The 15,198-nt window shown below is 41.1% G+C and overlaps 1 protein-coding gene across 1 annotated transcript in view; it reads left to right on the top strand.

Annotated features, from left to right (window-relative positions):
- Positions 1 to 15,198, top strand: part of MCF2L2 (MCF.2 cell line derived transforming sequence-like 2) — a gene marked incomplete at both ends in the record, with an annotated part of 158,859 nt that overhangs the window by 36,011 nt on the left and 107,650 nt on the right. The window contains 4 exons of the mRNA XM_082486920.1: positions 4,312 to 4,402; positions 5,650 to 5,769; positions 11,100 to 11,216; positions 14,943 to 15,092. Of these exons, the coding sequence (XP_082343046.1) occupies positions 4,312 to 4,402; positions 5,650 to 5,769; positions 11,100 to 11,216; positions 14,943 to 15,092 (478 nt within the window). The remainder of the gene's footprint in view (positions 1 to 4,311; positions 4,403 to 5,649; positions 5,770 to 11,099; positions 11,217 to 14,942; positions 15,093 to 15,198) is intronic.

The raw sequence follows: 15,198 nt of genomic DNA, 5'->3' as shown, positions 1-15,198 counted from the left end.
CCTATGTGTCCAATTATTGTCTGAGGGATATTCAGCAGCTACAAATTGATTGTGTGAGTCTGAGCTGAAAACATAATTAGATACTGATTACAACATATATTCTCTGTTTCCTTGGAGTAGAGGCCATATTTTGGTGATTCGTTTCATTCAAATTACATTCTCTTATATTCCCATCTTCCTGTTGCTTTAATATCGTTCTTAAAAATGAACATGGCTGTCAAAAATATATAAAGCATATTAAAGAGACAGCCTTTTCCAAGGTGTTGTAGTTTGGGCGGGACTGGCCACTGAAATGAACAACAGAGGTTCTCTGACCTCTCTCCCTTCAGAGAAGGGAGAGCATCTCTCTTCCAGGAGAGGAGGGAGAGAGGGAAAGAGACTTATGAGTTTAGAAGAAAATAAACTACTGTAATGAAATATTAATAAAATAATAAAGAGAAAATAATGAAAATATATACAATATATACAAAACTGTATCAGGCTCCCAGGATGATGGTCAGGTCACTGGCAGACACTGGGAAAGTCCCAGACTGGACTTAGTGATGGATGGGAACTGGATTTTGGATATGGATTCAGGAATGCACGGATCAGGATCAAAAGCAGACGAACAGACAGAGTCCTCCTCAGACACCGGCGATTGAAGAAAGAGGGCTGACCCTTTGACCCTCAGCTTTTATACTGAGCATGAGGCAGATGGAACGGAATACCCTGTTAGTCAGTTTTGGGTCATCTGTCCTGTCTGCTTCTCCCCGCAGGTGGGACCCCTCTATGCTTTTCCGCTTCCGACCCTCCAGCTGCGCAAATAACAAAGTCAGCTGGCCTTGGGTGTTATAGCAATAAGTATAAGCAAGAGCCTCTCTGCATACCAGTCCTTGGCATAAATGACAAATAATCAGGTCTTATCACTTTGGGAGCAAACAGTGCCTGGACAATATGCTGTTAATTTCAGAGAGTTCTGTTAGTTAGAAGAGGTTTAGCTGCAAAGTAAAATTACTGAACAAAAAATTGGTTCTGTTTTACCTCAAACCAGGACACAAGGTCATCTAAACATGTAACTGTTGAAAGGAGAATTGCATTAACTTAATTCCCCCTTCATATCTCACTATATTACTAATAACTTTGTTATAAACAATAGACCAGTTTCAATAACACACTGTAAGCAACATGGATGTTGAATTGTAGCATTGCTCTCTTGGAATAATTAATCACAAAAAGCATTTTTTGTATGTGTTCTGGTTAACCAGATATTTGGATCAAATCCTGCTCCCTGCAAGAGCAAAGAAATATAAGTTGGACGTGCATCTTGTGATAACCCATTTCACTGGTCGTTTCAAGAACCATGAACAGAAGAGCTAACCCCCACCTGTATGGGGCCAGAGCATGCTTGAGTCTGTGCTTTAATGAGCGGCCAGTGAGGATGCTGGGATTGTTTTTAGGAGCACTGGATTGTGACAACTGTTAGTATTATCAGTATCAAATATTTAAAAACTTTATTCTGGATTAGTCTGAACTGGCAGATAGTCGTAGAGGAGTTTTCAAGTATTTGTTAGTGAGTATGATCCTGTCTTTAACAAGCCAATTTTCTGTGGGCTGGCTGGTCAGACAGCAGTCAGTGTTGCCTGGATGGTCTCCTGTTCCGTAGGCCAGGGAATGCTGTGCAACCCACATCAGCCTGGGTTTTAGAGTGTGTTTCTATTTCACAGCTTCCCAATGGCTTTTTTGCCTTTTGGGATGGTGGTTGTATTAACTGGAGGATTGCGGGCTTGTAATTTCCAGGTTCATCTGCAGTAAACGGAGTAACTGGGGCTGCTGTTGGCACAGGGTTTGGTGGACCACTGTGCCCAGGGTGAATGCAGCTCTGATGCTGAGGAGTGGGGTTTCACACCACCCCAGCCTTTTGCCTTGAATGAGATGCTGTGCCAGAGGTATTGAATGGGAATGGAGAAGCAAAAATTACCCTTCCTTTCCTTTCCCTTGTGACTCATGAATGTGTATGCACAATTTCTAGCAGTTGTTTTCTTTCTGTAGTGACCTAAATGTTTCTTGGCAAATTACTAAACAAAAAAGAATTTTTTGGACATGTATCACAAAAGCAAAGAGGGAAATGACATATGGCTTTGTGCTCATTTTGATTTCCCAAACTATCAGCAAATTTACCCCAACCTTCTCTGTTTAAAATGTAACCAGAATTCCTGGCACCTCACCAATAACACAGCATCAGTTGTCAAGGCAAAGAGGAAAAGCCTGACCTCATCCTATGTGTCTCCATTAGGCAGGGCAGGCACCCTGTCCACAGAGATGCTACCTGGTGCTCTGGAGGCTAAGGCTGATTTGCCCAGGCCTTCCATGCCTAACAGACTTCCAAAGCAATTTTTGGTCCCAATCAGCAGAAGGAGTTTGGTAAAACCAATGAAGATTTTTGGGTAGGTTAGGAAGCCCCCAGGTTGAGACTTTTGTGTATAGTTTCTCACACCCTTTCTGTAACAATCTGCAATACACACAATTTCCTTGTTGCCTTCCTCTGAAACTTTTTTCCTAACACCTAGAGCAAACACATAGATACCATGCTGGGCATTTTTATCCGTGAAACACTTGTCGGGCTATTGAAGGATATGCATATGTTTGTATATATATGTAAAAGAAACTGGCAAATTATCTTCCCTGTGCTTGAGAGGCACGGCTGCAAACTCATAGAATCATAGAATCATAGAATCAGTGAGGTTGGAAGGGACCTTTAAGATCATCAAGTCCAACCATTAACCTACCCTGATAAAAACACCACCACTTCTAAACCATGTCCCTAAGCACCTCATCTACCCTTTTCTTAAACACCTCCAGGGATGGTGAATCCACCACCTCTCTGGGCAGCTTATTCCAATGTTTAATAACCCTTTCGGTGAAAAAATGCTTCCTAATATCCAATCTAAACCTCCCCTGACATAACTTGAACCCGTTTCCTCTTGTCCATTTTCTGTCCTCTGCATAAAGAGCTGCATGTTGCAGTACTTAGGAGGAAAGGTTGTCTGTTGTCATTGAATTTTGTATTTCTCAGAAGAATACATATAAAATATTGAAGTGGGAAATTCAGTGAGTTTTCCTAGTACCCCCATGAACTATTAGGAGCATTTGCATGGCATCCCAGATTTGCACAACACTGTGGCTTCCAGGGTGCTTTCTGGATCCTGCAGAGCTGCAGCAGAAGCTCTGAGTTGGTATTGTTGGTGCTCTTCAGTGGATTATTGACATGAGTTTGCACAAAATGACTCATGAAAATGGTGTTCCTGGGATGCTTCTTGCATGAACGATGGAAAAGGCATTAAGGAAATGTTTTATACAATTTCTCTTGATCTTAATCTGTAATTAGATGTTTGATTGCAGTATGTCCTTTGATTATGACAACATCTATCCTCTTTCTGCCTGCCTCTGGTTTGTCCAGAGATGACTGAGCCATCCTGCTATAATGAATTTTCTGAAGATTTTTCTAGTGTGTGCTTATTGACTTCCAAGAACTTCTCTCCAACTCTGAGCACTAATGAAAGACAGAGAGTAGAGCAGTCCCAATGAAGCCCTGCACACCAAAGTGGGATTTTTTGGTTTTTTTTGAGAGAGAGAGGATGGGATATTTATGAGGTCTACATAGATGGGATGGAACATCAAATCTGTGCCTCATAGATCCTCCTTGAAAAGTACTGAGAAGGAACAGTAGCTGCTATCCTAGCCAATATGTTAAAAGGATACTTCTGAATGACTTGCAACCCTAGAACCAGTTTGTGGTTGGCAAGATATAACACTTCAATTCCTGCTTTGTCTACCAGAATTCCTGGGGCATTGTGTACACAAGCAAGGTGGGGACAGTGGGGAGGTACTGACTCCCTGGAGCTAAGTGCCCTTGTGAGATGTCAGCATACTTGGAGAATGAAGACTGAAGAGGGGTGTCTAATAACTTGAATTATTTTGCAGAGAAAACAAGAACTGAGGGATTTGCCTTCAATACAGCACAGTGTAATTTTTGATCTTGAATAATTTGTATCACATAGATTTGACAGCAGAATAGCATAGCAGCTGAGAGATTTAGAAGATAAAATATGCATGTTTTGTGTAAGGTGCTAGCCTTACACTGGAAAGAGAAAAATCGCCAGCTTTCTTTTTCTTGTGAATTTCTGTCAAATAGTCATTCTTTCCACTGTACGTTGGATTTTCATAATGGGCTTACAGGGTAATCTGATGGAGGCTGTGTTTTGCTGCAGTACATGTCCTTCAAAAGAGAGTATCTCCATGTAACCCAGCATACTTATTTCATCTGTTTTGCAGTCTGGAGGCTGCCAGCATTGGATTCATCATCATCATAGACAGACGACGGGACAAATGGAGCGCAGTCAAGGCATCCCTGACACGGATAGCAGTAAGTGCTTTCTTTTGTTCCTTGTTTATCTTCTAGAAATTAAAATTATCTGCTGAACTTTCAGTGCAGGATATAGTCTTGTGTACTCATTTTAACTCCCATTTTCTGGCTGTGGATGCAGATTCTCCCCTGCCCTGAAGCTTGTGAGTGTTAAATAAGAGAGGGAGGAAGCCACAGTAACAAATTACACAGCCTTGTTTACTGCTGAATTAGGGCAAATTCCTTATTTGCTGGGTTGACTGCATTATACATTTTAGTAATTTGAAGTTGGTTCCTAGAAGAGTATAACAGAGGTACCCTTCTGTGCACTGAGGAGTGATGATGTGGCCTGCTTAAGAAAGAAACAGATCCCAAGGGACTTGTGTTTGCATGCTAATAAGTGATCTCTGTCAGAAACTCTTAATAGATTATTATATCTCATTTGCAAAAGTCAGAGCTAAGCACTGATTTTCAGTGCTAGTAAAAGCAGCTGGTTTTATACGTTGCCAGGAACACGTGCTGTGTGAGGGGCAAGCGCTTATACACAGAGGTGTAGGATGGAGGGATGACCAAGACAACTTTAAGTTCTTTCAAGAAATTTAGAGATAATTGCTTTTCATTCTCAGTGCTTTTTAGCTGCACTCTTCTAGAAATTGTTCTTTTTTATGCTCGATGAGCTCAGAGGAGTGCATGAGAGATGTAGGCTGGGTGTTGCAGACAGGGCCATGTCTGATGAATATGTTGAGTGCCTGTGTGTGTGGAAAAATATGTGAGGTTAAAAAGATTAAAAAGTCTTTCCAGAGTGAAAAGGTAGGTCGGCCTGGGGAAATCATCTGTGCCACCGGCTTCTTTCACCAAGTCCAAGGTGGGCAGCCACTTTTTGTAGGCAGGCGGTTTTGCCCTCTAGTGGCTGCAGCCTAAAAAAATGGGAAAACCTTTGGCGTGGTAGTGCAAAGGGGGCTTGGTGTGGTTCAAATCTGGGGGAAGAAGGCTCTAGCGCAGAAACTTTAGAGCTCTGTGCTAAATCCATATCAGAAAGCAATGTATGGCTGGACAGTAAAATTCATGGGCCAGTCTTTCTGTTGGCTTTGGAGATTGTGACAATGGGCACGTGCTGAATGGACAGCTGATATTATTAGCAGCTGGACTGAGCAAGGTTCAAGAAGTCCTACCTGCTTTGCCCCCTTTAGGAAACTCTTGGTTGAAAGTTCCCTTGGCCTTCTTGTAAGGCAGGGTTGTGCCTTCTAATGGTTTTATATTTCTTGCAGGGAGCATTTCCAGGAAACCTGCAGCTGGTGTTTGTCCTGCGACCCTCCCGCTTTATCCAAAGGACAATCGCTGACATTGGCATTAAACTCTATCGAGATGACTTTAAAATGAAGGTACCGGTAAGCATGTGGGGTTTTTTTTGTCCATGTGTTTTCTTTATCTCCATGCCTGCAGTTCTTAGGTGTCATCAATTTCTTATAACCTAGTAACTGAAATTTGATTGCAACTGGAGACTTTGTTCTGGGTTTTGTATGGTGTATGTAACAGTAATCCCAAACAGTTAATTACCAGTGGATGCTTCACAGTATTTAATGGACATATTCCCATGTGGAAGGTCGGCATAGCTATAAAACGTGACTTGGTTTTTAAGTATTGACATCTTAACACAGTGGAGCTGTTCCCCTGATGTAGGCAGAGGTAGATCTTCTCACTCCAGTGACAAACATAATTATTTAGGACTACAGAGCAGTGAAAGACTAGGGCTGAATTCTGCACTATTTTTTGTATTATCCATGGGACTGCTCACAGTCTGACAGAGCCCCTTTTAAGTGCTTGCATAGCACTGCTTATTCTTAATGCCTTTTATGATCCCCATGCCCTTGAGATTCAAAGTTTGCTTTTTACTTCTTTTATATGCACTTGTCATATTCTGTGGGTTGATGAGAATGTGATTTGAAGCAGGTTATCAATCCTGAAACAGTTTAAGTTTTAGATTATTCTATGAGAGCTCTTTTGGGAGTTGTTCCTAGCTGCATGTTTGCATGTGGTTTCAAAGTATTTTATAAATAAACTTGAATCATGATTATTAATGGTATTTCATCCTGGAACAGACTCATACTGTGTTCCACAATGACTTTACAGGGGTGATTTCATATGATTGTTTTGCAAAAGACCTGTGGCTCTCCTCCAACGAATTCTAGCTCTGTCAATACCTAAGTTTGAAGTTCAGGTGTTTAAGACACTGAAGTAAGTGACAGCAGCCCATTTATTACAATGCATACAGAAAAGGAACTGTGAATATTCTTTTGTTTTTTGTGGATTAAATCATAACGTTGACTGTAGTTTGGCAAGGGTGGCTTTTAAAATGCAAAATTGATGTAAAAATGTATGTTTGATTACAAAACAAAATCTTTTCATTTTATTGCACCTTGAAAAGTGGATGTTCCTGTATTTAATAAGCCACAATTTGTTACCATAGCAACTGTTGTACCAGCAACTGCAGACCAGGAAGAGACAACTTCATCAAGGGCTAGCATTTTCTAGCAATTCAGCATCTTCTATACTTTTAGCAATTTATTTGATGCCAGTGTTGCATTTCAAATTCAACTCGAAACTATCATCAAAGTCGGAAGAGAGGTTAATTCTAGGAGGGGTCAAGCATTGCATTAAGTATTAAATAGTAACTTACCTTTCTTACAGGCAGGAAAATCAAGATATGAGTCTAGTTTGGGGTCTTCTTGGACATTAAAATTTTGAGCCATCTTGGGTATGTCCACAGAGCTCTTAGAGAGCAATCTTCAAAAACTAAGAGCATGATACACTTCCTGCTAGATCTGCCTGCCTCCTGCCCAGATATCTGCAGACAGCCTGTCAGATTTATATACAGGCTGTCCACATATGCTTGATGATACTGTAAGTTGCTTAGGGTTGTGCTAAAGGTATCCTAAGTTCCTGGGGTCTGCTGTGCTCTCTGGAGGGACCTCTCAGCTGTGTTTGCAGCCCATCCTAGAAAGATGAATCTGGGCATGCCCATGTGTAGCCCAATTTCAGAACAGACAGGTTGCAGAGAGCAGTATCTATTTGTCCTTGTTGAAAATAGCATCCTACACGCCAGGCATAAGAACAGGGCCAGAGAGTTCTTGTCCCATGGGAGATATCCTTACTCAATGAATTAGAAATCAGTACCTATCTTTAATACCAACACCATCCTTTAAATTCTTTGCAGGTTGTTTGTTCATGTCGTGTGTTTGGCACTATGACAACATTAATATAATTGGGCCATGGATGGGTTGCATTACCTATCACAATTATAAGTGAGTCAGGGCCAGGACATGGGCATTCAAAGGGAGCTTCAGGAATATGGTGTGCATTTGTTACAGGAATGTTTGTTAAACAGTTTATCTGAGTTATCAGACTGCAAATATGTTCAGTAAAATAGATTTGCTGAGTTAAATCAACACCGGATTGAGTAGAAGCCAGAAGATCAAACAGGAGCAGGAAATAGTGGCTGAAACAATAAACAAGATACAGTAAGGAAATGCAGGATTTATATGACTTATTGACATACAAATGTGGTTAATAAAACCTCCTGAGGTAAATCTCTATTGGGATAGTTGTTTGATTAAATTTCATTACCCATGAGCTAGATACAGAAATATTGGAGATACCCCAGGGTTCATCTGAGAGAAAATCTAGGAATTCAAGCATCTTCACAGCATACGCAAAAGGCTGAATAATCTGTCCACAGCAAGCACTTTGACCTTTGTAGACTGTGACTTCTTTCAAATGGCCTAACCTGTCATGAAGGAATCCCACCGCAGCTCTGTGTTCCTTGCTGAGCTGCTTATGCAGGCCCTCCTCTTCTCAACTGCTACTCTCTTGTATTCTCCACTTTACTGAATGTGACTGTCTTCAGTCTGGCAAGAAGTATGGGAGATGCTAATGTTCTGTAAGGTTGGTTTCTTAAATGGACTTTGGATTGCTCCTATGCTTTCTCCTGCAGAGTTGCCTGCAGGACGAAGACTCATTAGCTGGCAATATTAATAGGTTTGCTTTGTGGTTCAGGCTGAGGGTATCAGTTTAAAACAAACATCTTCCTAAAAAATGGGCATGACAGTGTTGCTCTGTAGTTTCAGTGAAGTTTGGAGTATCAAAAATGTCCAACTTGTCAGCGACCTCTCTGATGGGTAAGATCTACAAAGTGGATAAGGCTTACTTTCTCAAAGGTGATTTGCAATTCAGAAGAAATACATAGACTTCATGTTCCAGTCTGAGGCTCCTCCAAGATGATATAGTTTTTAAATTTTCTGGCTTTGATCATAACAAAACAGCATTTGGTAACACATTCAGGGAATAACTTTCCCTTTAGCTTTGTCTGAGGTACTCTGTGCTTTCTTTGCCTCAGTTTCTTCACCAACAAGGTCTCTTGGCCTCTGTGTTTAGAAGCAGGATTCAAGGAGAAGATGAACTGCTGGAAGTGAAAAAGAATTGAGTCAAGGACTGCTTGAGAATATTCAACCCCTACAGGTCCATGGGACCAGATGCGTCTCCCACAATATTATTGTATCCAAGCTAGGATGTTAAAGTCTGGATGGGTGCACAACTAGATGGATTTACAAACTAGTTGCATAATTGGGCTCAGAGAGTAATGGTTAATGGGTCACACTCTACCTGGAGGTGGGCATCAAGCAGAGTGGTGTAGTGATATCTGCTGGGACCTGCCCTGTTTAACAACTTCATCAATGACCTGGAAGAGGCAACAGGGTGCGCTGTCATCAAGTTTGAAGATGACCCTAAATTGGGAGGAGCAGCTGGTACACTCAAAGACAGGGCCACTGGAACATAAGCTCAGGAAATGGGCTGACCAGCATATTATGACATACAAAACGGACAAATGTAAAGTCCTGCAACTGGGAAGGACTTCCTTCCTCAAGCAGGAAGAACCTGTGTTCTTCCCTCCCAACAGCACAACGGTGTTGTATTGTTGACAACAATACAGGCTGCAGCCTGACTGTCTGGGGAGCAGCTCTGCTGAAAAGAACCTGGGAACTTGGTAGACAGCAAGCTGTACATACACCATCAGTATGCACTGGCAGCAAAGGTAGCCATCAGCATCCCTCATTAACAGCAACAGTATTAACAGGAGCATAGCCAGCAGATTGGGACAAGTGATAATCCCCCTTTACTTGGCTTTCATTGAGAATATCCTGTCCAGTTTTAGTTCCCCCAGTACAAGAAAAATATTTATCCGGAGTGAGCTCAACAGAGAGCCATTAAGAGGGTCAGGGCTTGGAGCATGTGTTCTGCAAGGAGATGCTGAGGGAACTGTAGAAGCCTGAAGAAGGAAGGCTTGGAAGGGTTAATATGATATAACAGCGGCTTTTCAGTCCCTCCAAGCAGGTTACTGAGAGCATGCAGCCAGGTTGTACATGCTCTATAGGACAAGAGATACCTGACATAAAGTGAAACAAGGGCAGTTCTGACTTGATATAAGGAAAAACTTTTTCATCACAGAGATAATCAGGCAGTGAACCAGACTGCCTGAAGAGGTTGTACAGTCTCAGTCCGTGGAGGTTTTTAAGACCGTGGTAGATATAGCCCTGAGCAACCTGGTTTGATCTCACAGCTGACCCAGCTTTCAGAAAGAAGTTGGACTAGAGACCTGAGGTTCCTGCCAACCTGAATTATTCTAGACCAATTCTGTAACAAAGATAGCAAAAAACCTGTTCAGGTTTGTTCTCAAGGCTTTTCTTAGAGCACTATCAGCCTAGAATATACATCCTATTGCCTCCATACATCTGTGCTCATCTCATCATCCACAATGCTTGCAAGTGTACTTACCATGGGCCCTTGGAGCTGCTAACCGGCATAGCCAGTTATCCTTTCTTTAAACAGCAGAGTGAAGTAATACACTTGACATATATTAAAGTCTAAGGCTTAAAATTTCTAGTCATTTGTGCTCAACGTGTTGTTTTTCTGTTGCTGAAATTGTGGTGTATTTTCTAGCTGTTAGAACAACAAGGCATAATTGAATACATGTATGTTATTTGTGTAACCACTTGTGTTGCCAGATTTACGTTGGTAGCCAAAGGGTAATACTGCTTACATGGAGCCGAATGCAAATCTTTTGCTTTCATTAAGCAGGTCTAGTGGTAAGGAGACTCTTTAAAGTAAGAAAAAGTTTCTCTCTTCTTTCTCTTTCATCATGGTTTAAAATGGAATAATGCCAGTGAACTCAGTGGACATTCGGTGCCATAAAAATGATGCAACTGAAAGGAAAATCTTATTCTCAGTGGTCTCATTTCAGCACTTCACTGGATCAAGTGGTTGGTTTTGAGGAAGCTGTTTAACCTGCCTACTCCTTGATTTCTCTGTAAATAACAGTTATGTAGAAAATACAGAAATTATTTTATGGAAGTTTGTGTGAACATTGTAAATACCATGCTTTTGCTCTCAATGCATAAGCAAAATGACTGCATCCTCAGCCTAGCAAAGAGCAAGATGATGTCAAATTATGGTCAGTTCAAGAGTGGCCATGTACATATTGAGAAAGCAAAATCTAGTGGAAACAAACTGTGGCCATTGCATGAACAAATATATAAAGAGAACTCACTGCCTATGGTGGAACTGTAGTTTGGTCATATATGTTTAAGGCAAACCCAGATCCTTGGAACAATGATTGAAAGGGCTTGTTATTTCTCTCAGTCCATTGTGCTTGGATTCATTTCAGATCATCATGTTAAATTCTATCTCTGACCTGCATGGCTATATTGACAAAAGTCAGCTGACCCGGGAGCTGGGAGGAACCCTGGAGTATGGCCACAGTCAGTGGATACATCACCGAACTGTGAGTGTTGGTGTTGTTCTTGCACATGTCTACACCCATAATTGACCAGATGACGAATGTACAGCAACCTTTAAGTAATAATTCTTCAGCTGCATTTCAGCCTACAGATTCTGCTAGGAATTCATGGGAAGAGGAAATCCATGACTCAAATAGAGAAAGTCAAATTCCCCAAAAGTTTGTAACAGAAGTAGTAATCTGTTGATCTGGACTAGGGCCTAACAGTGTCATAGTATTTTTACTCAGCAAAGCCCTTTGGCACATTCTTAGCTTTTGAATAATTGATTATATTCATAGGCCTTCAGCTCATGGTTGAAGTTGAACATATGATTAACACTTTACTGAATCAAAGGTCAAGATTCTCACTTTAATAATTAATTAATGTCCATGCTTTTAAGAGAAAAAAAAATACTAATTTCTGTGCTATGTAAACATGCACTCTAGTGGGGTCTTATTTTGAGTAACCAAAGAACAGTTAATAATTGTAGGAAGGGAGAAAGATTTTTTATTCTGTTGCTTTTGAGGAAACTTGTTACAGGTTTGTTTATTCCCTTTTTGGGTTGGTTAATGCATCTCAGTGGATGCTTCAAAATAATGTAAACAATTTATTATGGTCCCTAGAAAAGGTGACCATTTACAAAAAGCAGACCCAAAACTCTGGCACAGCAGCAGCCAAAATATTGTCTCATCCTTTCTAAGCAAAAATGGGCAAAGCTGGGCCCTGATCCTGGAAAATGAACTAATTTCCTGCAGACTGTATGCAATGTTTGCATCTGTCTTTGTGGGTCTACTTGCAAGAGTGGTATGTTGGAGCTTGATAAGATAGGGATAGGAGTGTCTTCACAAATGAAGGAGGTAGCTGGAACTGCAGAAGTTAGATAACTGAAAAACCCACAAAAATTTAACTTTTCACCTTTTGAGTTTAGTGTGCATGCTTAATAAGCGTTTGAATATTACCCTCTCCACCTCTGGGTGGCATAAAGTTAGAGCTAACGATACATGCGACATATGGTATCCATGATGTGAGGATAGGTACACGTTAGAGGAAAATGTGTAGTAGGCGGACTGGGAAAGTCTGTACCTTCCAAGTACCTGAGCCAATAGGGAAAGGAAGAAGGTCATATGTGAATGGGGAATTAGGATAAAAGGAGGCTGCGTCCTCTGCCACTTTTGAGAGACCCCACAGGGGTATTCCCCAGTGGACTCTCCCTTTATTCGAATAAAGTCAACTATAGCTCCAAGACTCCTCTGTCTCTGTTGTGAACACTGACCTCTGGCAACGAGATTTTCTGCACAAGCTCATATCTACGTAGCCCCAGTGTTTTGCAGTGTTGTGAGCAGTCTTGGGTTTGAGTTTGTCGTTGACCTGCAGGTTAGGTTTGACACTCGGAAAAAGAGCTTTTCTTAGGTAGCTTTGTGAAATCAAATCACTTTTGTCACTTTCCTGCTTTGGTTTTCTGTGCTTTACTGTCTGTATAAAATAAAATTTTACTCTCCTTGAGAACCACCAAATATTTCAGGCTCCTAAATATCCAAACACAGAATCTGAATTTCCTGATGCTGATTTGCTACATTTATAGCTGTGTTGACTACAGTGAGATTAGAATCAAGATAGGTGAACAGGCTTATATGTTAAAATTATCAAAAATATGAAAGTGTCCTTGAAGGAGGGGTGAGTCTGAAGGAATCATCTATACGAGCTTTCAAACAGCTAAGGCTTGAAAAAATGAAGAAATCACAGAATGGTCAGGGTTGGAAGGGACCTCTGGAGATCATCTAGTCCAACCCCCAATGAAGTAAAAAGAGGCACAAGAAAGGCTGTATTGTTTATTAATGACAGGAGTTTACAGAAAGCATGAATATATAGTTTGGTAAAATATGCAAATAAAAGTGAGCCAAGATTTTAGGTGAGTGTGGCTCTGTAATCCCCAGATCTTTTGGTTAATTTTGTTTGAAAAACTTTTACCGAGCACAGACACTTGAAAAAAAAACCCACAGATGTAACTTAGTTTTATGAAACGATTTATTGCTCACACACACAGGAGAGGGTGGGGGAAGCATGCTATTAGGTGAAACACGGATAAGCTCATGGTGCATGGTGCAGTCAGCCAAGGAATCTGCTGGATAAGGGGTTGTCATCAGGGAAGTGTCAGCCTCCACGGCACCTTGAAACAGCCTGACTTTCAGTCTTGCTGAGCTAGTGTCTTCATCCCCTTTTCTGCTTCTCCTAGTGTTCCCATATCTTGTCCTGACAGTGCTTTTTTTCTGAAACAGCTTTAAACTGTTGCTAACTGGTAGTGACACAGCAATCTCACTGCATTGTTCTCTGTTTCTGCTTTCTTACCTTGAATGTCTAGGTGCCTATGAGCTTTCTTGCCCATGGTACATTTTTGGCTTTTACTAAATGGCCTTTGGTTGTGGATGGCTCTATCTGTGTTGCAGTCAGAAGTGTGACATTTCAGCCAACTTTAATCCAGTAGTTTCAGTGCTAAGAACAGCAGGCTACAGCTGCTAAGTGCTAAGCCAGAGCATATGTGGATCTGTACTGCTTATGTTGAAAGCAGGCATGAATTTATGGGAAAAAAGGGAAGAAGGCTATGAACCCTGCTAGCATTGCCTCATCTGGGGCTTGTTTCAGATCACATATGTGGAAGGTAATTTCTGTCTGCACATTTTGAATGATGATCTACTTCCAGTTCATTTTTCACTGAGCACAGAGCATAATTTTAACTGTCATGGTTGCAAATGAGGAATTCCTGTCATTGCTGGAGAAGGGAATGCAGCTTGCAACAACTATGTAGTGTTTGACTGGATGTAAGAGCATCCCTGGTGCTGTGCTAGGCTGACTCAAACCATTGGGTGGTTTAGGGAAAAGGAAAGTGTAAAGAATAAAGAGCTATAGAGGACAATACAGCCCCTAAAGAAATTGGAGCATGATCATGAAAAAACATCGCACACAGTTACTTGCTACTAGATACAAGGGTTTTAATCACATCTCACAAGTCCGAACAATATAATCTACTCTGAAAAGGCAGCATTCTTTTTACACCTTCCTCACTTCCCCTTTCTTCAGTAAAACCACAGATTTCTGACTAGTTTTGTGTTGGTGCACACAAGTGATAAAGAAACAGCACTGCTCCAATGAATTTATGCAATTTAACTGTATTTGCAGTAAGTCATTCATGTATTTGTGTACTAATATGAACAGATGGGAGGGAGTGACCGGAATGCATCTAGTACAGATAGGCAGGATGTAGATGCGCATTTTCAGAAGTCAGGGGGAAAACAGGTTGCTGCTGAATGAACAATGGCTGTATAAATATAAATGTAAAAAGGCTTTGCCCTATATACTTTCAGAGTCTCCTCAACTTAAATAAAGCCTTAATTAAAATTTTAAACACAGCAGAACTTGCCAGCAAGCATGGGCAGAGGATCTGAAGTTCCAGCCCTGGCTTAGAAGCTGATGTCCTTTGTGGTTTCATTATGTCTGTTAAGCTCTGGGAGTTCCCCAGCTGATTCATGGAGATGATAATACTTGTAGGCCTGTGAAAAGATCATTTGTGAAACAGCATTTAATTTGTAACTTGTATCATATCCGCTCAAAAAAGGCAACATGGCCAGCTTTACAGGCATGTAATACCTGCAGCACGGTGTGCCTGAAGGACTAAGCATTGTTAAAGGGCTAAGGGTAAATAACCAGTCTGTGACTTTATGGTCTTGCTTTTCCAGGCTATTGAAAACTTTGCAATGACAGTAAAAACAACAGCACAGATGCTACAGACCTTTGGAACAGACCTAGCAGAGACTGAACTTCCCAACGATGTGCAGTGCACAGAGGAGCTCCTCTCTGCACACACTGACCACCATAGCAAGCTGAAGGTGAATGTTGTCTCATGACAGCTCCATCAGTGTAATATATGATTTTTGATTTAACAAAATTTTCTGCCATCACTTGGGAGTCCACTGTCTGGAAACTACTGAAGAG

The sequence above is a fragment of the Vanellus vanellus genome (assembly GCF_965231255.1).
Source record: "Vanellus vanellus genome assembly, chromosome: 8".
Lineage (NCBI taxonomy): Eukaryota > Metazoa > Chordata > Aves > Charadriiformes > Charadriidae > Vanellus > Vanellus vanellus.
The sequence above is the reverse complement of the archived record's forward strand: the minus strand, read 5'-3'. Positions and strand labels throughout refer to the sequence as shown.